This window comes from Mya arenaria, chromosome 8 (genome assembly GCF_026914265.1).
Source record: "Mya arenaria isolate MELC-2E11 chromosome 8, ASM2691426v1".
NCBI classification, from domain to species: domain Eukaryota; kingdom Metazoa; phylum Mollusca; class Bivalvia; order Myida; family Myidae; genus Mya; species Mya arenaria.
This window is the reverse complement of record NC_069129.1, coordinates 41432704-41457580: the sequence shown is the minus strand read 5'-3', so window position 1 is coordinate 41457580 and position 24877 is coordinate 41432704. Positions and strand designations below refer to the sequence as shown.

At 38.1% G+C, this 24877-nt stretch overlaps 2 protein-coding genes across 3 annotated transcripts; both read left to right on the top strand.

Annotated features, from left to right (window-relative positions):
• The first annotated feature begins 9536 nt into the window (after positions 1–9536).
• LOC128242836 (protein wech-like) lies at positions 9537–14996 on the top strand. Its single transcript, XM_052960194.1, has 3 exons — positions 9537–9548; positions 9860–10754; positions 12708–14996. The coding sequence occupies exons 2-3, from the start codon at positions 9860–9862 to the stop codon at positions 13526–13528; spliced, it is 1716 nt and encodes a 571-aa protein (XP_052816154.1). The 5' UTR covers positions 9537–9548; the 3' UTR covers positions 13529–14996.
• A 141-nt stretch (positions 14997–15137) lies between these two features.
• Positions 15138–24472, top strand: LOC128242837 (uncharacterized). Of its 2 annotated transcripts, none has more exons than XM_052960195.1 (4): positions 15138–15646; positions 16130–16846; positions 17045–17105; positions 22407–24472. In XM_052960195.1, exons 2-4 carry the CDS (start codon positions 16310–16312, stop codon positions 23300–23302), a joined length of 1494 nt encoding a protein of 497 aa, XP_052816155.1. In that variant the 5' UTR covers positions 15138–15646; positions 16130–16309; the 3' UTR covers positions 23303–24472. The 2 variants fall into 2 exon arrangements, with proteins under 2 accessions (XP_052816155.1, XP_052816156.1); XM_052960196.1 differs by having other exon boundaries at positions 15138–15846; positions 16658–16846.
• The last annotated feature ends 405 nt before the right edge of the window (positions 24473–24877 follow it).

The following is a 24877-nucleotide window of genomic DNA, read 5'->3' as shown; positions in this document are numbered from 1 at the left end:
AAGCGTTACTATAATACTAACGCTTTAAGAAAAATAGAATTTTCGGCAGATTGCCAAATAGTTGAGATCATTATTGTGAGATATCTTAATGACAGAAATGAAGACATTGATGCCAAATTTAGCTGATTCTGACTTAAATAAGTTAAAATTGTCAAACATGTAAGAGTGCAACTTGAAAGATAAGGCATCTTTATTGCAACTCCCTCATACCAATGGGTGGGTTAGGGTCAACCGCTATCAATGAAAATAAAGTTAGTAATGGGTAACAAATTATGAGAAAAGTAAGCTTACAATTAGAGCCGTTTTAAATACATTTAGGAATAAAAAAATCTGGTTTGCTGCTTCTTAAATTGGACGGACGGACGGAATGACGGGCGGGCGGGCGGTCGGACGGGCGGGCGGTCTTAAGGATGGACGGACGACCAGACATGTTTTTGTCGTAAACATGTTATTTAACGGTTTCTTGCCAAAAAATAAAAAAAAATATAAACACACATATAAATATTCAATATGGTCACAACGATTCATGGCCTATATACAAATAAAAGACAATAGTATAAGTAAGTTAAATTAAAGAACAAAAAAAGTTTCAATAAATGGAAAAAGATTCGTTTCAAATGCAAACTGAGATATATATTATATTAACTAATGAAGTATTAAGGGAGGCTATTTATAAATGACATAATACTTGAAAGATCTAAACGTTGTTATTTAGTAAGGAATTTCTTAACATAAATGCTTGATTTATTAATTTACTTAAGCTACTTAGTATGCTTACGTTTTTTGATAACAATAGTTTCGATAAACTTATACATACCTGGGTTTCTAATGTAATATATTTTTATCATTTTTTTCTGAAGTCATTATTTACAGGACATGTTATGATTAAATGATATTCATCTTCTAAATCATTAGAGTTACATATAGTACAATAACGTTGGGCTCTATCTATTCTATTTCGGCCATATCGGCCGGTTTCAATATGCAGTTTATGAGATGATCAATAAGTTTTAATTCAGAACTTTCAATAACATGCAAACTTGAAATTAATATTTTTGTTCTTGATTTAAATAAATAATCAGTCTCTTTTCTTTTAAAACAGTAGCCTCTTATTTTAGATATGATCTCGGAAAGGATTTTATCATCATTCTTCAAAACAGTTGTCACAATTGTTTAAATTAGGTAGTTTAAATACTAGAATTAGTGAGATAAGGAAGCTGCCTTTTTATAGATTTATTTATATGTCATTACTTCAATTGATTTATAATTCGGTCATTAAAATTTCCACAGTCTGTCGAATTAATTAATAAAATTTAGAATGTGTGTGTTTTAGTTGTATTTCGTATAGTTTTATGACCCACTGGCCATGTGTTTTTATAAGCAAATGATCATGTCACTAATTGACATAACGCGTGCTGTCAGTCAAATTAGCCGGCCAATACCAGACTGACCAATCAGCGTCCAAATAAGGCGTGGCTTATCAGTTGCCCTTTGTTATCCGCCATGGTTAAGGCGCTTGGCATTTAAAGGGTAGTGCTTGGAAAAGTGGTGTACTCAGTACTGGTTCAACCCAGGAAAGTTGTATCCCGTGTATCGGTGCTTTACACCGAGCACGTTAAAGAACCAAGAGGTCTCTTCGCAAAGAGCTAGGGTAACACACCTGGATCTCTTGTATCTCACTCTGTTTCTTCAAGTCTTCCAAAGTCTGGATTTGACTGCGAATTGCTGTCATTCTATCTCATATCACTTATGGCATTAAAACACAATTTAACTCGTGATGGCGTCACGGCGGGGTCAAGCCATAATGCAGCCAATGGGCGCGGGCAGACTTTGATAAACTCAAATAAACAAACGACCTCCGACTATCTGCACTAGTGAGTGTGGCGGATCCGTGGTCTTGAGATAACACACTTGACTATCAATCCAGGGGTCACAGGTTCGATCCCCCGTCGCATCACTGACAAAAACTAATCGTCTTCCGGAAGGGACGTTAAATGGGGGTTCCGTGTGACAGTGCTATACACTAGTGCACGTTAAAGAACCAGTGTAGCTCTAACATTCAGGGTTACATTCTGTCTTTGCACAATGCTCCAAAAACCTAAAATGACTAACAATCTTAATGGAGCACTCGCCGAACGGGCAAGGCTCGAGTGCGAATATAAATAAGCTTACACACCCACTCAGTAATGAGTATGTCCGCCCTGTTAGCTCAATCGGTAGAGTGTAAAACTCTGAATCGGACAACCCGGGTTCGATTCCCGGGCGGACCAGGTCACTACTGTTGTGATTTGTTATGAAATCCTTTCGACGACAATTCGCACTGTACCACTGCCCCTGGCATGTACAGAAGTTGTCAGTTCCTTGCAGAGGTGAAGGCACCTAGTACTGGTTCTGCCCAGGAGTGTTGTGCGGTGGTTGAACTGTCTCTCTGGGACCCTTAAATGTGCTCACGCCGGGACCCGGAGTATAAACTACTAACACCATCACCACCTTCAGTATTGAGTGAGCTCAATCGATAGAGCGTTGGTAAAAATATAATATAAAGATAAATATCAGATAAAAACAAATCTGGCTTCTTAAAAATAATAACATCCAATTAGAAAACTTGAAATTAATTTCGATTTCAATAATCTGTTTTTAATTAGCAATCGGTCTCTAATCTTAGATATGATTGTATTTTATCAGCATTCATCAAAGCAGGTGTTACAATTTATATAATAATGTTTGAATATATTATTTGTTCATTCATACATTAATTCATTCATACATTAATTCATGCATACATCAATTCATGCATACATCAATTCATGCATACATCAATTCATGCATACATCAATTCACACTCACTCACTCACTCACTCACTCACTCACTCACTCACTCACTCACTCACTCACTCACTCACTCACTCACTCACTCACTCACTCACTCACTCACTCACTCACTCACTCACTCACTCACTCACTCACTCACTCACTCACTCACTCACTCACTCACTCACTCACTCACTCACTCACTCACTCACTCACTCACTCACTCACTCACTCACTCACTCACTCACTCACTCACTCACTCACTCACTCACTCACTATCACTCACTCACTCACTCACTCACTCACTCACTCACTCACTCACTCACTCACTCACTCACTCACTCACTCACTCACTCACTCACTCACTCACTCACTCACTCACTCACTCACTCACTCACTCACTCACTCACTCACTCACTCACTCACTCACTCACTCACTCACTCACTCACTCACTCACTCACTCACTCACTCACTCACTCACTCACTCACTCACTCACTCACTCACTCACTCACTCACTCACTCACTCACTCACTCACTCTCACTCACTCACTCACTCACTCACTCACTCACTCACTCACTCACTCACTCACTCACTCACTCACTCACTCACTCACTCACTCACTCACTCACTCACTCACTCACTCACTCACTCACTCACTCACTCACTCACCACATCACTTCACTCACCTCTCACTCACTCACTCACTCACTCACTCACTCACTCACTCACTCACTCACTCACTCACTCACTCACTCACTCACTCACTCACTCACTCACTCTAATAAATGCAGATCATATCATATATGTTGTCCAATGTAACACCACAGTAACAGCCAAGTCTTATTTTTTTATCATAAAGATGTCGCTTTAATTTCATCATAGGCTGTTAAAACCCCAAAAATCATTTACAATTTCTACAAAACGTGACTCTTACTTACGCATTCCTGTTTGTCGGCGTAACACGGAAAAATGTATACTAGTCAATGGTATAAAATTTGTTCATGTCATAAATGCTGTCAAATGAAACAAGAATTAACCTTACTTGATTACAAAATTCAAAACTTTTTTATAACATGGGCGTACGGGAAAGAGTGCATTTCCGTATATCCATAGGGTACGGGAATTGTAACTTTTCCGTACACTCAGCGTGTACGGGAACTTGTATATGTCCGTACATCCGTAATATACGGGAAATGTACACGCCCGTATATTTTTCGTGTACAGGAATGGTATAAACCCGTACGCTCAACGTGTACGGAAGAGCATAAATTCCCGTACACTCAACATGCACGGAGACCATACATGTCCATCCGCTCAAGATATACCGAGATGTATGGTGCCGTACATTCATCAAAATTTTGTTAGTACCAGTCGTACATCAACCCTACCAGCATTGTCGATTTTTATAATTTATTATTATAAACATGTCGCTTTAATTTCATCAAAGGTTGTTAAAACCCACCAAAAGCATAACATTTCCTACACAACGGGACCCTTACTAACACATTGCGGTTTCCCTGCGTAACACGGAACAATGTATACCAGTGTATGATTTAAATTTTGTTCATATCATGTATGCTGTCAAATATAACACCAAATTACCAGACTTTATTACAAAATTCAAAACCTTTATAACATGTGTGTACGGAAAGGGTACATTACCGTATACCCATAATGTACAGGAAGTGTTACTATTCCGTACACTCAGTGTGCACGGGAACTGGTTTATTTCCGAACATCGTATATTCATCGTGTACGGGAAGAGTGTAATCTCATACTCTCAAAGTGTACGGAATAGCATAAATTCCCGTATTTTCAACATGTATGGAGACCGTTCATGCCCGTACACTCAAGATATACGGAGATGTACCGATTCATCCATCAAAATAGTATAAGTACTATCCCATTAAAGCATTAAATTTTCTACAAAGGTAATTTTTACTGACACCATCCTGTTTTTTTTACGAAACAGTGATATGTTTAAGTCAATGGTATAAATGACTTTCATATTATATGTGCTTTCAAATCAAACCCCCAAAGACCTAAATTGGCTACAGAATTCATTGTTTTTTGTTACAAAACGAATGTACGGGTTAGTACACGCCCGTACATCGAATCCCGTATACTCAAGATGTGCGAGTTTTATGAATATACGAATCCGAACACTCCCGTATACTCAACATCCCGTACACTTACCGTACAAATTGAATGTACGGGTTTCAGTACATTCTCGTATATTAAACCATTTTCCGCAGTGTAACATCTTCAATCCGTTAAAGTTAGTCCAATATAGCCAAGAGACATTCGGAGCTCCTCGGCCATTTTTATCGAAAAAGATTTACGTTATTCTGCTCAATCGTTTAAGACATTCGAGAGGACAATGAGAGGGAAATACTTATGATTAACACCTTTATTGTTTAAGGGATTTTCATAAGTAACTAAGCTTGATTGGTTATAATTTGGCGATTATCTCGTAATTACTTTTTAATATCAAATATGTATTTCTAGAAATGGAACTTGATTTTGATATTTTAAATATTTATTTTTAATAACTCCGTCAGAGTGAATGTAAACAGTTAATTGTGTCAAAGTCAATTTAAAGAACACCCGCACAATATTGTCCGTATAGTTCCGAAAAAAATACAATAATATTGACCTTGAGTGTTCATTGTATTGACTTCTGCCTAGTTTAAGGAATATTTGCCATGATAATCCACTGCCGTGCATCTTCTCAATATTACACTGGTGTCACAGTAGGGCCATTTCCTGTGTATTTGTTAATTGGCTCAGGGCCTTTTAGGTTGACACTTTTCGAGTAGATTATCCTACTAATACATATAAACAATATACATAGCTATAAATGAATTAATTGAATAAACCAAAATAAATATGACTGATAAGCTTTTAAACAGTGATATAGCATTTATATTTAAACCCATTTTAAATGCATGATCACCATTGTTATATCCAAATTGTGAAGCATCCTTTGTTAAAATATATTGGTGGGCTATTATATATAACATCACTCTTGTTCTTATTCAAAGGCATTGTATAAATACTGTTATTATCGTTTGAAAGCAACAACAACAAAAGATGAAAAGTCCAATTCTATAATAAAACCTTTATAACTGCACGGCTGGATTCCCAGATCGGAGAACTGCTAAGCAGCACAAGGCCATTAAGATAACTTTCGTTATGACTTTGTATTAATATTTTCGTGTATATGCTTATGGGTGTGTGCGTGTGCGCGCGCGTGCGTGCGTGCATGTAAGTGTGTTTGCGTTTATTCATCGGTTCTGTATAGTGTGACTTTTTGAATTGCTATTCGTAAATATGGTTGGCATTATTTTACTTTGTACTGTGATGATAAGAAATGTTACTGTGTCTCAAGCATTTAATGATTTTTGCCTATCAATTATATAGTTAATATGTTTTCATGAACAAGTTTAAAAATTATAAAAGGGTCATACAAGAATAAATTAAATCAGTAGGGTACTTATTTAATAAAACAAGAAAGGATTTTTTTCAAGAAGGACATTTGCAGATACAAAGTCACACGGTGCAAGATTTCTCCTCGTATGCGACCGCGCACCCCGGTTGAGTAGTGCAGCTTCACCGAGCCCGAGCCACACTGTCTTAGCGGCACGTGCATTTGACCAGCTTGTGGTATTAGCTGACATAACTGCGAGTCGCTGTTGAAGTGCAGACAAAGTTTTATCGTTCAAATGACTCAAGTCAAATTAAGATGTTAAAAGTTGGTTCTTTATTAATTCCCCTTTTACGTTTAATTGTCACGTTCGGCTATTGATATAATATACCAATATTATTTAATAGAAGAAGAAGTACAAAGATCCTAGTTAATTCTCTAAGTGTTTCCATTACAAAGGGTCTTTTCCTGTATATGTCAAATTTGGGAGTAGTCGGTCCCTGCTAAAATTAAAATGAAATATGGAATCATTGTTGTGACTCGGAGACCTATGCATATCCCTGATTAGAAATAAGAGATGTCTAGTTGGTTTGGTTTTGGCTATTTTAAATGCAAAACAGGCATTGCCTTTTGAAGCACACACTAGTTAACTATAAATGTCAATATATGAGCATACTTTCTTAACATGCACTAGTTCACAAAGCCAAAAGTAACGCCGAATCATTGATATCCTCATTAACATTGTTATTATTTATGGCCTTTCTCAACAAAATGTTTGCATTGGTGGGCCGCTCATGAAAAAAAACCTGCCGTAATCAAAATTTTACCAAATCAGCTAAATCAGTAAAATCTTTTTTTTTCTTACTCCTATTTGTATTCCTATAAACAGCTGAAATAAAAAAAAACAATTATATACTATTGTATTATAGTAAATATATATTATTATATTCATAGTAAAAACGCAGCAGCTAGCTGCCAGCAGCACAGCAGCTAGCTGCTGTTGCTGCTAGCAGCTTGCTGCTATGCTGCTGTGCTGCTAACTTCACTCACATCCTTTATGGTAAGATAAATATCATAAGACTAAAAAACAGGCTTGAAAGTGCCGAGAACTGCCACCTATTACCGTTTTTAGCTGTACAGCACTATGTCATTCTCCGTTCTTTCAATCCTGCAAGAATAGAACAAGAGATGAATATCTAATACTCTAGAATGGCTTTAACTCACAGCCTCTACAAAATGGTATTGTGCTTTTTAGATTTTAACATTTACTGCCCCTATTTCGAAGTACGCCTCTTCCATATTTTCTAGCCTCCACAAATATTGTTTTTGTAGAATTGTTGGTTAAAATGACATAAAAATGTAATTCTTTGTCTCTGGTGATTTTAAGTACTTCATAAAAGTATAACTGCCTCGATAGCTCAGTGGTACAGCATTGGTTTCAGGTGTTGCAGGTATATTATAGGGTTCAATCCCTGACTGAATGTGGCAGATCAGTGGTAACTCACTTGACTGTCAATCCAGGGGTCTTTTGATCTTCATAAAGCAGGTATTGCAATTCAACTATATGGTTACAAGGCAATCAAAAGTTGAAGTTATTACCGAGACACGTAAATAACTTTTATTATTATTTAATGTTTAATGTTTATTTTTCAATTTGTGCACTTGGGGGATCGTCACGCGCAGCGAATTGCGCATGCGTGTGAACCCAATTTGCATATCTATGAATAGCTACAAGGTTGTCCTTAATTGACTTATACAAACAATGATCATTGTGTACATATTTGCGTCTTTGCGAACACTGTTGTCATGCTAGTTTCACACCCACATTCACTAAAATGATTACAAACACAAGTTCTTATTAGAAATGAAACAGAATATCATTGATATTTACTGTAGTGTCTGCCTGATTTCCAGAATGATGATTGACTGGCGTAAGTTTTTAGGTTTATTTTTGGTAAAGCTGAAAAATTAAATAATAGTTCTCGTATTATAGTCTTCTATTTAGTATATTGAATAAATGGATAAAAACCACACACAATAGGCACCTAAAATCTGCCGCGTATTTGATTTGTCTGAACTGCTTCTCGTCAACAGCTAATCAGAACAGTGTAAGTACCCTCTTGTCGCACCCATTAGATACACTATATGTGACGTCACACATGTGAAAAATATATCGACAATAGCAGCTTGAGCTGTACAGTAGTTATCTAAAATGTGAACAATTTTAGAAGGAATTTAAACACGTATGAATAAATCAATAAACACTTGTAAAAACTGTCGGAAACTGCTTCTCAACCAGTATGATTTTTCACAGTGACTTGAAGGGAATGTGCTGAATTTTGACCTCGAAAAAAAAATTAGTGAAATTTTACCTAAAATAACCCAAAATATATATTTTTTCTTCAGATTCATCAAAGGGGTCACTCATACCAACTATCTAGCATAAATAACTATGAATTACGGCACTTTTACAAAGTCAGAAAATCTCGATTTGTCTAAATAGACTAGAATATTGGTTGCAATTGAAAGATTGAAGTTTTATCTGCATGTTGGCTGCATGTTTTTGTTGCAACTTTTCGTTTGGGTGCCTTTGTAGGCATGTTGTTCTTAGCTGTCACATTTCGATGAAATTGGAGTTGTTTCACTTTAGTCTATTTAGACAAATCGAGATTTTCTGACTTTGTAAAAGTGCCGTAATTCATAGTTATTTATGCTAGATAGTTGGTATGAGTGACCCCTTTGATGAATCTGAAGAAAAAATATATATTTTGGGTTATTTTAGGTAAAATTTCACTAATTTTTTTTTCGAGGTCAAAATTCAGCACATTCCCTTCAAGTCACTGTGTGATTTTTAGCGAGCATTTATTTTGATGCAGATGTTTGGAAAACGGATTTTATTCAGAGCGTTGGAAAAAAACTTCGAGCAGTTTACCTTCAGCAGTGCTCAGCAGTTTTTCAAACAAATTAACTTCCAAAATAGGTCATGTTATCTTATCTGAATCATGAAAGTATTGAGAGTAATCTCCACTATCAAAAGGTATTTTTAGACTTCGGGGTTTCCGGAATTTGGTTACACATCACCATTATAAAGTATAAGTTCAACACAGTGAAGTCCCCTGAAACCATTTTGTAACCCATACCAGGTAGAAAAATTAAATAACTTCCGGGTTAGCAAGTTTTGACGATCAATTAAAATCGAGGTAAACATTTGAGTATAACTTTAATTAGTAGTATATTTATTGAGCTACTGACATTCCTGTTATAATAGCAAACACATTTGAAACATAACCTGCAATTTACATGTCAAGTGAGAACTTAGAAATTAAATTACTTTCGTTTTTAAAATGTTAAAATAGGTAAACATTTGACTGTTATTGCAATAAAAGTCATTTTCTTTCTTAAACAACCGTGTACTTGATATGTATTTGGCGGTTATTATGTCAGTATTGAGCTGTGTTTAAAGCTACGTCAGATAGTGTCCGCTTGCAGATCATACCGAGCGAGGTGGGGCTCCATTCCCACCATATGCAGTTTTGTGTTTACGTTTATCTGTATCAATACAGCTAGAAAACTCCGAGTATGTAATAATTTCGTCCTTTATTTAATTTGTCTTCATAGATGGAAGTATCCGGAAAGAGACGTGACCCTGACCTTGACGAGGGCTCCGCCGACGCTACTGTCTACTGTCAGCCGTGTGAAGAGGAAGGCAAATGCGCTGTAGCCCAGAAATTCTGTCAGACCTGCGAGGAGTACATGTGTGATCCATGCAACAAGGCCCATAAGAGATTTAAGGTGACCAGGAACCACATCATGTTGTCTAAAGATAAGATGCCGTCTTCCTACCCGTCCACCAAGCAGTCTGACATCGGTGTAACTGAATATTGTAGAACACATCCGAAGGAGGTGATCAAGTTTTATTGTCCGACCCACAGCGACCTTGGTTGTGGTGACTGTATAGTCATTGGCCATCGCACGTGCAAAGTCGACTACATTGCTGATGTGTCTAAAGATTTCACCAATGGAAGTGAATTCAGGGAGTTGGAACCATCTATTAAACGAACAGAAGATCTTCTATCTGGGTGCATAAGTAAAGTAAAGGAGCTTTTTGACGAGGTCGAACAGCAGTCTAAGGATGAGATCGACAGGCTGAGAAGGTTCCGGACAGAAATCAATACCTACCTGGACCGACGCGAGAAGGAGTTGCTCGGCAACATCCAGAAAATGAAGACCGATGATGAAAGCGTGCTGACTGAACTGAAGACTGATTGTGAGTTGGCAAAAAGTGGACTTGTGGCCACTAGGACAGAACTGATTTCCGGGGACGTCTCGGATAATCAGCGATACGTGACGGCAAGGAGGGTCCAGAAGCAGCTACGAGAGATTCATGACAAGATGGAGAAGATGGCTGGTAGGATGAAGGCCCGGAAGTATCGATTTGTTAAAGACCCGCTCACGGAGGGGCTGCTGGGATCGAAAATGGTCCTTGGATCACTGGACGTGGCGGAAGAGTTTGGTAGATATAGTATTGTTAATTACATGTATCACTATATCCTAAAATAGTTTGCCTTATAAATATATCCCAATAAGTTTGCCTTAGTGTAGTATATTGCGTTCTTGTTCAGAATGGTCATACAAGGTTATTGCTAAAATTATGCAATGTGAGAATGTGTACAGGTTCTTGTGAGAGTGTGTGCGGGTGAGGATGAAAGTGTGTGTGCTGGTGAGGGTGAGCGTAGTTGAGAGTGTGCATGTGAAGTTGAGAGTGTGTTCGGGTGAGGGTGAAAGTATGTGCAGGTGAGGGTGAAACTGTGTGCGGATGAGGGTTAGAGAGTGTGCGGGTGAGGCTGAGAGTGTGTGTAGATAAGGGTGAGAGTGTGTGCAGATGAGGGCGAGAGTGTGTGCGGGTGGAGAAAGTGTGTGCAGGTGAGGGTGAGAGTATGTGCGGGTGGAGTAAGAGTGTGTTCGGGTGAGGGTGAGAGTGTGTGTAAATGCGGGTGAGAGTGAGAGAGTGTGCGGTTTAGGTTGAGAGAGTGTGCGGGTGAGGTTGAGAGAGTGTGCGGGTGCGGGTGGGAGTGTGTGCGGGTGCAGTTGAGAGTGTGTGCGGGTACGTGTGAGAGTGTGTGTTGGTGAGGGTGAGTGCGAATGAGGGTGAGAGTGTCTGCGGATGAGAGTGTCTGCGCGCGAGGGTTAGAGTGTGTGCGGGTGATGGTTAGAGTGTGTGCGGATGAAGGTAGGAAAGTGTGCAGGTGAGGGTGAGAGTGTGTGCACGTGAGGGTGAGAGTTTGTGCAGGTAATGGTGGGGGTGTGTGCGGATGAGAGTGTGTGCTTGTGAAGGTAAGAGTATGTGCAGGTGAGGGTTAGAGGATGTGCGGATGAGAGTGTGTGCAGCTGAGGGTTAGAGTGTGTGCAGTTGAAGATGAGAGTGTGTGCGGATGAAGGTGGGAGTGTGTGCAGGTGAGGGTGGGAGTGTGTGCGGATGAGGGTAAGAGAGTGTGCAGGTGAGGGTGAGAGTGTGTGCAGGTGAGGGTGAGAGTTTGTGCGACTGAGAGTGTGTGCAGATGAGGGTTAGAGTGTGTGCAGGTGAGGGTGAGTGTGTGCGGGTGAGGGCGAACGTGTGAACAGGTGACGGTGTGTATGAGTGAGTGTGTACATGTTTGTGTGTGCGCGCGCTTGTGTGAGTGTGGGGGGTCAAGGGTGAAAGTGGGTGCATGTGTGAGTGTGTGCGGGCGAGTTTGTGTGGGTGAGGGTGAGACGGTGTGCGGGTGCATGTGAGAGCAGGTGAGAGTGTGTGCGGGTGAGGTCGAGAGTGTGTGCGGGTGTGGTAGACAGTGTGCGGGTGCGGTTAAGAGTGATAGCGTGTGCTGGTGCGACTGTGCGTGGGTGCGAGGTGAGAGTGTGTGCGGGTGAGAGTGTGCGGGAGCTGGTGAGTGTATGCGGGTGAGAGTTTGTGCAGGTGCGAGAGTGTGCAGGTGCGAGCGTCAACGCCTTTATGAAGTGAAGTTGCAATTATGCTCATCTGACAGTAAAGACGATGTTTTCGTTAGCCTTATAAATATGTATAAAAGGAAAACTGTATTCGGTTAATATCGTGTTTCGCTGACATAATGGCATTTATAGTGACATGTTTTTAAACATAATTATTTGATTTGAACAACTTCTTTGTCCTCTTCAATGGAAAAGAATACTTATTACATGTAATTTCATGTGATCAGAAATTAATTGATTTATGCTTTAAATTTTAATTGTAAGTCTGAAAACGTCAATTGCTGAAGCGAACATGTCTCTAAGTCGAAACCCCTATCATAACATGTATTTATAATTACTGTTTATTCTGTGGTGTCTGTCGTGTTAGATTACCTTAAACACACTGGATATTGAAGTTATGGCTTGAAACAAGTGTGTACACTTACATTATAAGATCAAAGCGACGAATATACATGCAGTTCTTTATCATTTTCAATTCCAGTTCCTGACCTCTCCACTGTGACATGGAAGAAGAAGGCGGGTATCAACGTTAGAATGACTCAGGACAAGGAAACCTGCTGGATAAGTAGCTCAGCCCTGATCTCGCCTGGTCTCTTCCTTTTAGCTGACTTCAGGAATGACTGTGTCAAACTGGTAGACGTAAGCAGCCGCACCGTCACGGCCCGCCTCCAGTTGCCAGGCCAGCCATGGGACGTGTGTGTGCTCGCTGATGACCAGGCCGCCGTCACTTTCCCGGGTAAGTCCATGATTCAGCTGTTGTCAACAAAAGGAGGACAGTTATCGCGTGGAAAGGAAATTAAAGTATCACCTGAGTGTCGTGGTATTACGTCTTATAACAACAGATTGTACGTTTTGTACGCATTAAACCCGCGTATTGAAGTGATGACATTGGATGGTCACATCAAAAGTACATTCCAAAAAGATGGTGGAAGACAACTTTTCCAAGCACCATATTACCTGACTGTGTCAGCATCAACACCACCGACCCTGTACGTGTCTGACTCTGATGCCAACACCGTTCTCCAGCTGTCCCTAGACGGGAAGGTCCTGCGTGAGTACCGAGACATGCAGCTCAAATATCCCAGGTCCGTGGTGGAGGTAGGGCCTGGTCAGCTGCTCGTATGTGGACTGAACAGCCACACCGTGATGCTGCTGACGGAAAGGTATGGCAAAATGACGGAAATACTGGGACAAAAGGACGGTTTGACCAAACCCTTCTCCGTTACCTTCTGTCCTCACACACGTGCCATAGTTGTCGGGATGTGCGATAATACCTCCCTGAAGGTATTTAAGGCAAAATGACTGCTTTTTTCATCAGTCGTGATTTGGAGTTTCTCTGACATGAATTACCATGTATTCAATAATGCTTGGGCAAGTGAAAAGTAAATACAAGCATATTTATTTTTAAACAGAGGCTTATTTATTCGTTGTGAGCGAGTTTTATCAAACTGAATGAACATTGCTATGTATTTGAAACAAAACTGGGGAGAATGGTAGAATGTGGTGCATGTATCTGTCTTCGTAGTTTTGTAAATAGCCAAAAAGATCCTTGATGCTTAATGACATACATGTATACGTACATGTACCTAATAAATACTTTGAATAGTTTGCAGTTTTACTTTGCAAAAATACTAGGATAACGAATTAGTGTTAACATTGTAATACTATAAAATACTTATTCAATCATATTTTTTGGTGTTTATTACTTTTGATTTTTTATGCTTTTATATAGATCTTTGATTTTACAAAATGATCGTTACCTTATCTAAAACTAATCATTTAAATATATGTATAATTTTTTTTGATGTTTTTGAAGTTAAAATAAGGTGTTTGACTTTCAGTAAAGATATTTAGTTTTATTTAGGTTTATATATCATGCAGGCATGTTTTTTTTTTTATCAAAGGATGATGAAACCCAGTCACAATTTCAACAGTGGGCAAGTCTCCGTCAAGTTCCATCATGAAGTTAATCATGTCAGTAACTTCAGAGTTATGCCTCTTTTACATTTAACAATAGTAGGTTTATATATTGTGCGGGCAGTTACTTAAGTTTTTATTATCCAATAATGATGAAACTCGGTTACAACATTTGTGGGCAAGTTTCCGTCCAGTTCCATCGTGGAGTGAATCATGTCAGAAACTCCGGAGTTATGCCTCTTTAATAATAGGAAATAGGTATTTTAAGCATTAGGCAGGAAATTACTAACTTGTATTGTCCGATCATGATGGCACCAAAACTGTGTTTGTGGGCATTATGTCTCGGCGTAAATCGCTCCAGTAACTCTCATTGGTTATGGGTATACTGTCTTTGTCAGGTTAGGTTATTGGGTGAATCGCCTCAGTAGCTCGATGGTCATGCCTCTTTTACAGTGAAATATAGAATAGCATAATCACTTGCAGAGACAATTACTTAATTATAAAACGATCAGTACAATAATGAACTTAGTGACAGTGCTTGCAGACATAGTTTATATAAATCGCTCAAGTTACACCAGAGTTATATCCCTTTTACATGAATTTGCAATTAGCTGACTGATTGATTGTGTTTAATAATCTGACAAAGGTATCAGTTAAACGACACAATTTCGCTCCTTTATCATAAAAAAATGATATTAAACTGTGTTTGACTTCATTCTTTTTTCCAAACAAGCAACACAATTCAATTCCGGCGACTTTTGGGTTCATGGTTCAAATTTAGTTGTTTAGTTTAAACTTATTTATTTTACGATTATGAAGTTACTATTACATTATATTAATTACTCTCATTGGCACAATTTTACGTGAGAGTGTGGTCTTGTGTTGTAGGGGAACCCTGGGTACAGGCAGAAACCCAAAATTTCCGGCTAAGTATTGCATTAAAACGGTGATAATTAATAGTTATTATCACATTTCATGCCGTGTGCCATTACACAACCTCAAGGGGTCAGTATTCAATATTGATCTTATCCTTATCCTTAGACATGCCTCAGTGATTCCATTCAGCCTTTTTGGTCAGCTTATTATACAGGCCAATCAAAACACTTAGTTTCTAATCTTAAATTTAAGTTCAATCTAAGTGGTTTATTGAATACGGCCCACTAGTTACTGTGCAACCTCTTGCAAGGCTTGTAAAGATAAGATTTTAGCGAGCATTTACGTTGATGCAGATGTGATGAAAACGGGTTTTATTTAGAGCGTTGGAAAAAAACAAAAAAAAAGCTGTTTACCTTCAGCAGTGTATACAAGCAAATTATAGAACTTCCAAAATAGGTTAATTTATCTTAATTATTAAAGTACCGAGAGTAATCTCCCTTATAAAAAGGTATTTTTAGACGGGTGCAGGACTAAGTGAACCACTTCCCAATTGTACTATTTGAGGACCAAGTGAACCACATATACATTATTGTAGTAGCTGTTGTGTAATGGCACACGGCATGAAATGTGATAATAACTATTAATTATTACCGTTTTAATGCAACACTTAACACATCCAGACTTATTTGTTTTTATTACAATATTAAGGTGTTAATAACAAACACAGAGATTTTTTTGAATATATATGGAATAAAATTTAACATATTTATATAAAGTGCATGTATGAAGTATTGATGATATAATCATGAGGGATTAAATCAAACATGGTAATTTTGTTGTTGGATTTAAAAAATAATACATTTGTAATTTCAAAACATTGTTTTATCAAAATACAAAATACTAATAATTAAACACTTTGATGATTAAAAATGTATTGATATTACCTTCAAGTCATTTATAATCAAGAAAATAAACTCTAAAATATGACATAACATTCAGACAATACTCCCTATATAACCATATAGATGGTTCACTACGTCTGACCAAGTGGTTCACATAGTCCTGGTTCGCTTGGGTAGTGGTTTACTTATAGTCCTACATTCTTTTTAGACTTCGGGTTTTCCGATTACATCACCATATGTTTTAAATAAATTCTTAAGATATTCTGTTTAAATATGTGCTTTTTAAATATATGTGATTTTTAAATATGCATAAGCCGATTTTACAAAAGTTATCAGAAGAATAATAATCATAATAATATATGTGTACATAATTTCATACTTTGAGAGTATGGCGGATTCTATAACACAAGACTATCTAACCTACAAACTTCAAAAGTCAGGCTTAAACTTTGGAAATATTTCAAAATGGCCGAAGATGGATTGTTCAACATGCAAATCGAAACTAGAAGGAGATGTGTTCACGCGCTGTTATACTTGTAATGAAGCAAAAATGTATCCAGTCTCTGGGGAAAACACAAGTGATGCTCCGATTCACATCCAGAGGGAACTAAAGCTGATGAGAGAATTGTGTGATAAATTTGAAACTACTGGTGTCGTCGAAAGGCAACTCGGAAAAATTCCGGTCGACGTTCTACCCGAAAAACATAAAGCTACGCTTCAGGTTTATCTTTTGCAGGCAGCCGATAAATTATTTGAAAAGGAAACACACTGGAAGGGTATTGTGTCTTTGCTGGTTCTTAGTGGATCGTTGGCAAAATTATGTGTTGACAAAGGCCACAGCGCTGATGTCGAAATCATTTATCGTATTACAAGCTGGTACATCAACGACAAACTTCGTCAATGGATCATCCATATTGGCGGATGGGTCAGTAAACAGTTTTAAGAACAAACTTTAATAAATTTTCATTGCAACGAAACCTGTAAATAAGCATATCAAAATGAAATTGGATACTCAGTATAGAGTATAAATGTGCATACAATGTATTATATATTCAGAATATAACAATGATGCAGACATAAAACACCTTTGAAATATAATATATACTGCAGTATATAATTGTAGGAAATGTTCGTTGCCTGGGCAGAGGACAATGCAATGTACCTCGATAGATCGACACCACAAGGTATAGCAGTATTTGGTATAAACAAAATGTTTGTTTAGGGTACATGTAAATGTAAATGTCACATTCCCAAAATTATTAGGTTGGGGAGGTTGGATGTTTACAGTATTTATTGCAGAAATTATTGAACAAAGTTAAATAAGCATTTTGGCTACAGACAAGCGTAATATATATATATATATATATATATATATATATATATATATATATATATATATATATATATATATATATATATATATATATATATAAACACACAAAATAAGGAGTTATGAAATGTATAAACAGTGAGTAAATCACAGAATTGAGAATTAACCATAATTGGATTTTATTTATATAAACCAGGGTATACTTTGTCCAGATCATTTCCCTTCAAATAGCACTACATGTACGATTGTTGTTTTGAGACTGCATTTATAAAAGTCAAACCACTAATAGGATGAAACTCATGAATAGTCTATATATACACAGCTATGTTTAGCGCTTGTTGATATATATTAAAAACGTTTTGAAATATAGACACAGTCTCAAAAAATTCTGGACATTCACCAATGACAGTTTATGTTTAAACAAAATTGTGTTTATTTCGGGAGGACTGCTTTTTTATTATACGATATATTATGATTTTTGGAAAAAAACTAAGGTCGGCTGCTTTTATAAGGTAGGTTCGTGTAACCCGAAAAAAACATTTTTTTGTTAGGCCTTTTTCGAAATGTACACAGTCGAGATGTTGACCATAGTCTTTTGGGCCAATCTAAGACTGATTATTGAGTACACGGTAAGTGGGGTACACTTTAAATGCGTAAAGTGAATTAAGTGAGTACAATGGTTCAAGTAAGTTTTTTTAGTCTGATATCAAAGATGGCGGTTATATAATGTAGAAAAGAACTTGTTTTTAGGTCAACCTTTCCAAAATAAAGAGGCTTTACTACTTTTCCCGGCGTCGGCCTCTGTGTCGGATCTGTTTAAAGTTTGAAGGTAAGTTGGCATTTTCACGTTCACTTATCACTTCACATAGTTGTTCAGAACCATCCCACAATGAGGTTACATGACTCCATATTATCCATAATACATATTATGGCCCCTGACTGATTTAGGAACTTCGGTAATAGTTTTAGGGCACATTAAAGTTAAAGGGTAAGTATGGGTTTTCTCTAATTACTTCTTAACCCTTCATCCAGTAGACTTAATACTTCACACATCTGGTAAAGGCCGTAACACAATGAGGTTACACAACTCCATATTAAACTTAAATACAAATGGCCCTTGGTTGACTTTTTTTCTTCTTTTTAATTACTATGGACAGACATAATTTTATATTTTTAACCAAAGTGAAACTTGTTTGTTAGAATGACGTATGTCGTTGTTGGGGCTGGGCTGGCGTCAAACTCACCTATGGTATCGAATAAAGGAAGGTTTGACATGTGGAGACCAAACTTTGTTAATAGGGAGAGTTTATTGAGATTTTTATTTGATGCTTTTGGGACCTCTAGTATTAAGTTCAAGGTCACTGCTACTATTAAAATATAGAACAATGGTTCGTTCTAAATAACTTTAGTTAGGGTTGACATATTTCAAGCCAGCTTTGTTTAAAGGAAGAGTCTTTAGAAACTTTTCATGGGATTTTGTTTGGGGTTACAAGAGTCATAATCAACATCAAGGTCACTGCTACCAAAAATATAAACATGATTAGTACTGAATAACTTTAGTTAGGGTGGACATATTTGACTAAACTTGGTTCATATTTATATAGAAGGAGTTTATGGAGACATTTCATTGAATTGTGTTTCTCACCCCCTACGGTCAAGGTCACTGTTACTGAAAAAAGAAAAACGGCTGGTTCTGAATAATTTAAGTTTAGGATTGACATGTTTCGATAATATTTGGTATATTATGAGGAAGAGTTTATGGACACTTTTTATGGCATTGCATCTGGGGCCCCTAGGTTCAAGATCAAGGTCACTGTTAATAAAAAATAACTAACCGTTCGGTACTGAATAATTTGAGTTAGGGTTGAAATAAAGTGACCAAATTTCATATGTAGGAAGAGTTTATGGAGGACTTCTATGTGATTGAATTTTGCGCCCCTATGGTCAAGGCAAGGTCGCTGTTACTTAAAATAATAAAAGAAACAGTTAAAACTTAATCTCATAATGAAGGCTCTGCTGTCTATCATTGAAAACCTGGTTTTGTCACATTGTGGTGTTTACTCTTTTATTACTGCATTTGACCTGAACATATTACATCATAATTCATTTATGAGACAAAGCGGCATATTGCGAGTGTGCTATCTTACGACAGCTCTTGTTTACTATATTTTCACCTAGTATTACTAGGTGAAAATATGGTAAACAAGAGCTGTCGTAAGATAGTAGTAGTTATATATTTCCCTTACACGATCAAAACACATAGACAGTATTGTCTATGTCGAATCAGCCTAGTTATCTTTTTGGCCTGGTCCTTTTCAGCCCACGTTTTTATCATTTGCTTAAATCTTGGAAACTTAATTTTAAATCAGTTAAATTTCAATTTGGTCAATTAATTTCGTGTTTGGCACTTACGTTTTTTGTTTGTTTTAAATCATGTGAATTCAGCTTTGAGAGTTCAATTTAAATGATTTTATTAAATTTATTTTTGTGTTTTGGCACTTTATCAAATAAGTAAACTATTATTCAGAATATATGTTCCCCTACATTCTGTCCGAAATGCTTACTCACAATGTGTATATAATTGGTTTCATATCAAGTGATGAATATTGGTACATAACAAACTTGTATAACTGGCGACCAGCCAAAAACAGCGAATTCCATGAATATATAGTTTGATTTAATTTCTCGTTGAAACCGTCAGGCTTATTCATGTTATCACGGATGTATAAATCATTAGTTTATAGGTCCGTGATGTTATATAATTGTTTTGGAAGTTTTTACACGGTTTTTGACCACAAATCCCGAGTAAAAATGAGCACGAGTTGTTTAAATAAAGAGTCATTTTTTTACATAGAAATTATGCATAGACACCTTCCCATTGTGAATATCCGGGGGAGGGGAGGGGGATGTCAATGTTATCAGATATACATTTACAGATGAAGTGTAGCAGATAGAGGGTATCTAGTACTATCGGCAAAACGAGCCCATATAAACTTAAAGATGCACTCTTCTTCCCAAATAAGATTTACCACAATTAATACTATTGTTTTAATATTCCAAATAGGATGAATAAATGTCAAAAACAGTGGTTCTAATGAAGGAAACCGAGTTTAATTTGAAAGAAATGAGCATAAAACACGGCATTTCTACCTTATGAGACTACACTAAACCACAGTGAATCTTTTAGCATTCACCAATCATTTCATATTTTTGCGCTTTCTGCTATTAATTTCACGGTTACAATCATGTTATCAGTAATTATTACTTGCCATAAATGCATTATTTAGTAAGTAGTTAAAGGTTTATCAGTCAAAATTTGTGTTTGTTATACATGTGTATGTATTGATTTTGAATAAGAGTGTCACTTTAATGTCACCCTTTATTATGATTTATGAAGGATATTTTCAGAACAAATAAGCACTACTTTCTCCCCTCACAGGGTTGCAGAGCGACTGAACACTAAAATAGTATTTCTATAAACTTCCTTCTTTTATAGTTGTGTTATGTTGAATCTTGACTGTAAAACCCTACAAAAATTGAAAACCCACTGGGAACAAATCTGTGTTTGCATTATATAGCATCAAAAACCGAAAGGGGCAAATTTGCTGAACCTTCAGGGTGTTTGTATGCACAAAGTTGCACCTGGGCCACGTTGACAAAATTGTTCCTCAAGAATGTATTTGAAATAATATTTCCTGCTACTTTTAAAGATCAGCTCTGCTTAAGCTTAATAAACAAGCACTATGACACGCTAATACATTTAATTAATTTAACAGAAAGTGTAATTTTGTTGATAAAAACTAACCAAATGTTCATAATATACGCAATAAGTGTGTGTGTGTGTGTGTGTGTGTGTGTGTGTGCGTGTGTGTGCGTGTGTGTGTGTGGTGCGTGTGTGTGTGTGTGTGTGTGTGTGCGCGTGTGCGCGTGTGCGCGTGTGCGTGCGTGCGTGTGTGCGTGTGTGCGTGCGTAAGTGCGTGCGTGCGTGCGTGTGTGTGCGCGAGTTAGCAGATGTGAGTGTGTGCGGGTGCCTGTGAGAGTGTGTGAGGGTACGGGTGAGAATTTGTGCTGGTGTGGGTAAGAGTGTTTGCAGTGCGGGTGAGAGTGTGTGCGGATGCGTGTGAGAGTATGTGCAGGTACAGGTGAGAGTGTGTGCGAGTGCGGGTGAGAATGTGTGCGGGTGCGACGGTGTACGGCTGCGAGTGTGTGCGGTTGCAAGTGAGAGTATGTATGTGTGTGTGTGCGTGTGTGCGTGCGTGCGTGCGTGCGTGCGTGCGTGTGTGCGCGCGCGCGAGTGTGTGTGTGTGTGTGTGTGGTACAGGTGAGAGTGTGTGCGAGTGCGGGTGAGAATGTGTGCGGGTGCGGTTGAGAATGTGTGTGGTTGCGAGTGAGGGTATCTGTGGGTTCGACTGTGTGGAGGTTAGAGTGTGTGCGGGTGCGGTTGAGCGTGTGTGTGAGTGCAAGGTGAGAGTGTGCCCTGGCGCGAGCGTGAAGGTGCTGGTTAGAGTGCGTGCTGTTGTGAGTCAGAGTGTGTGCGGGTTCTGGTGTGAGTGTGAGCACTTGTAATTGTGCGAGTGAGGGTGAGAGTGTGTACGGGTGCGGGTGATAATGTGTGCGAGTTTGTGCGGGTGCGGCTAAGAGTATGCGAAGGTGCGGGTAAGAGTGTGTGCAGGTGCGTGCATGTGCGGGTACGGGTAAGAGTTTGTGCGAGTGTGTTTGAGTGCTAGTGTTTGCGGGTACGGATGCGTGTGTGTGCAGGTGCGATTTTGTGCAGGTACAAGCATAGGGTATGATTGCGTCAATAGCTATATTAAGTGAAGTGCAATTATTTAAAACTGACAGAAAAAAACAGTGTTTTCATTAGCCTTATGAATATGTATAAGGACAACTGTACTCGGTAAATAGTGTGTTTCGCTGACATAATGATGTTTATAGTGAGGAAACAAAGACATGTTTCGTCAACATACTTATTTGTTTTAAACAACTTCTTTGTCAGCTTCAATGGAAAATATACTCAATACATGTAGTATTAAACGTATTAGTTTACCTTAAACAAACTGACTATTGACGTTGTGACTTTATACAAGTGTGTACACTTAAATTTATAAAAATCAACATGAAAAAATGATAAACATGTAGTGCTTATTATTTTCAGTTTCAATTCCTGAACTCTCTACTGTGACATTGAAGAAGGAGGCGGATATCCAGGTCAGAACGTCTCAGGACATGAAAACCTGCATCACGGGATCAGCCCTGATATCACCTGGTATCTTCCTCCTGACTGACCATGGTAACCACTGTGTCAAACTCGTAGACGTCAGCAACCGAACCGTCACGTCCAGCCTGCAGCTGCCCAGAGGCGCGCCCTGGGACGTGTGTGTGCTACCTGATGACCAGGCCGCCGTCACTCTCCCGTATTTCTCCATGATTCAGTTGGTGTCGACAAAGCGAGGGCAGTTGTCAAGTGGAAAGAAAATCAAAGTATCATCTCAGTGTCATGGTATTGCATATTACAACAATAGATTATACGTTTCATACGCATTTATCATGTGTATTGAAGTGATGACATTGGATGGTCATATCATCAGCACATTTCAAAGAAATGATGGAAAACAAGTGTGCAATGCACCATTTTACCTGACTTTGTCAGCTTCAACACCACCAACCCTGTACGTGTCTGACTACACTGCCGACACCGTTCTCAAGCTGACCCTGGACGGGAAGGTCCTGCGGAAATACCGAGATGAGCAGCTCAAATATCCCATGTCCGTAGTGGAGTTAGGACCCGGCCAGCTGCTCGTGTGTGGGCAGGGCAGCCACAACGTGATGCTGCTGACGGAGTGGGATGGCAAGATGACGGAAATACTTGGAATGAAGGACGGTCTGTTCCTTCCCAGATCCATTGCGTTCTGTCCTCACACACGTGCCGTAGTTGTCGGGATGTTCAATTATGTTTCACTGAAGGTCTTTTATGCAAATCGACAGCATTTCTTTATCAGGGGTAAATTTGCTTTCTCTGACATGAATTACCATGTATTCAATAATGTTTGAGCAAGTGAATAGTAAATGCAATCATATTTATTGTTCAACATACTCCTATTTATTCGTCGTAAAAGAGTTCTATCAAACTGATTGGACATTTTCTAGTTATATAAAACAAAAAAGGAAAGAATGAAAGACAGTTGTATCTGTCTCAGAAGTTTTGAAAAGTCATTGATGCTTAAATCGCACCAGTGACTCTCATTGGTTATTGGTATACTGTCTTGTTCGGGCTTGGTCATCGCCCAGTAACTCGATAGTCATGCCTGCTTACAGTCAAATATAGTATATCATTATTACTTGCGGAGACAATTACTTACTTAACTAGTATACAGTCAGTACAATTATGAACTGAGTGACAGTGCTTGTAGACATAAATCGTGTCATTGTTATTGTTCACAAACCTGAAATTTGAGTTAATGTTTGCACGCGTTCATTGACTGCAGTACAGTCTGACTTTACCAGGGCGCCAGAATACCAAAGAGTTTAAGTGTGATAAGTGACAGTACATAGAGGTAACTGCAAGTCCCAGTCACACCAAGATATTATCAGAGTGGACGAAAACGTGTAAAATATAAGGAGATACAATGTAAATCCCGAGCTTTTAAAGAAGAGACCTCTTGGATCCGGAATTTGCCCTATGTCAAGCACCGATTTTTTGGTTTAAACCAGTGCTGAGTACTCACAAATTGATTGAAAACTATCATAACTACCCTATAATGGCGACCGCAAAGCAAGGAATCTACTGGAACCAATTTCCTACCGTTCCAGCATCAAAGTGAACGCTCAGCCATAAGGTTAACGGAGTGTTGCCATGTCGCCTGTTCAGAGCATCAATATTTATAGTTTTTTTGACACCTATCGCCTTCAGCTCACACAATAACTTCTCTGCATTGCGAAATAGACTTCATCAATCCACGGATTCTCTATGTAGGACTGTGCATATAAAGCAATATATGGTACTTATATTTTGCCACTTTTGCAACAATCAGTTCTCAAAATGTGCATGAACCAGAATCAGGTGAAGATGTTTAAATCAATATTGTTTTACCATGGAGGTTCTAATACAGCTTTGACAGCTTCAGGAAATAAGACCAACACTAAACCAACAATGGAAGAGAAAATGTTGCTACATGGTATGTATGTTGAGCAAACACAGCAATAAAAGGACAATGTTCTTGATTTTCACAATTATCTACAATAAAGTCAACGGCATCCCCTAAGTGATCATTTTGTTCCGGCACCTATGAACTCGAAATAAGCACACACGAGAGTATTTTCAGCCTGTGGCATACATTTCCTTGAAACTTTAATACTGACTATCAAAAAATAATTAAATTGCATGTGACTGAAGTGGTCAGTTTTCAACGTTAAATAATGACCCAACGTAAAAATTTAGGGTGGTTTTAAAAGTTGGTCTTTATCGTATCTAAGATTGATAAAACTAGTGGAATTGTGTGATATAAATAACAAACATATACAATTGCAATGAAACATGACCATATACTTTATGTAAAAGATTGAACACTGTAAGTTTTGATTTGTTTTCAACGAGGAACAACTTTTCATGCGACGAAGGTTCATTCA

Excerpts from the sequence above, each read along its gene's own strand:
- LOC128242836 (XM_052960194.1), top strand. The coding sequence starts at position 9,860 with ATGGAAGTATCCGGAAAGAGACGTGACCCTGACCTTGACGAGGGCTCC. Across the intron at positions 10,755-12,707 it reads GGACGTGGCGGAAGAGTTTG|TTCCTGACCTCTCCACTGTG; the intron begins GTAGATATAGTA and ends TTTCAATTCCAG.
- LOC128242837 (XM_052960195.1), top strand. The coding sequence starts at position 16,310 with ATGGCGGATTCTATAACACAAGACTATCTAACCTACAAACTTCAAAAG. Across the intron at positions 16,847-17,044 it reads TCATCCATATTGGCGGATGG|GAAATGTTCGTTGCCTGGGC; the intron begins GTCAGTAAACAG and ends ATATAATTGTAG. Across the intron at positions 17,106-22,406 it reads CGATAGATCGACACCACAAG|TTTCAATTCCTGAACTCTCT; the intron begins GTATAGCAGTAT and ends TATTATTTTCAG.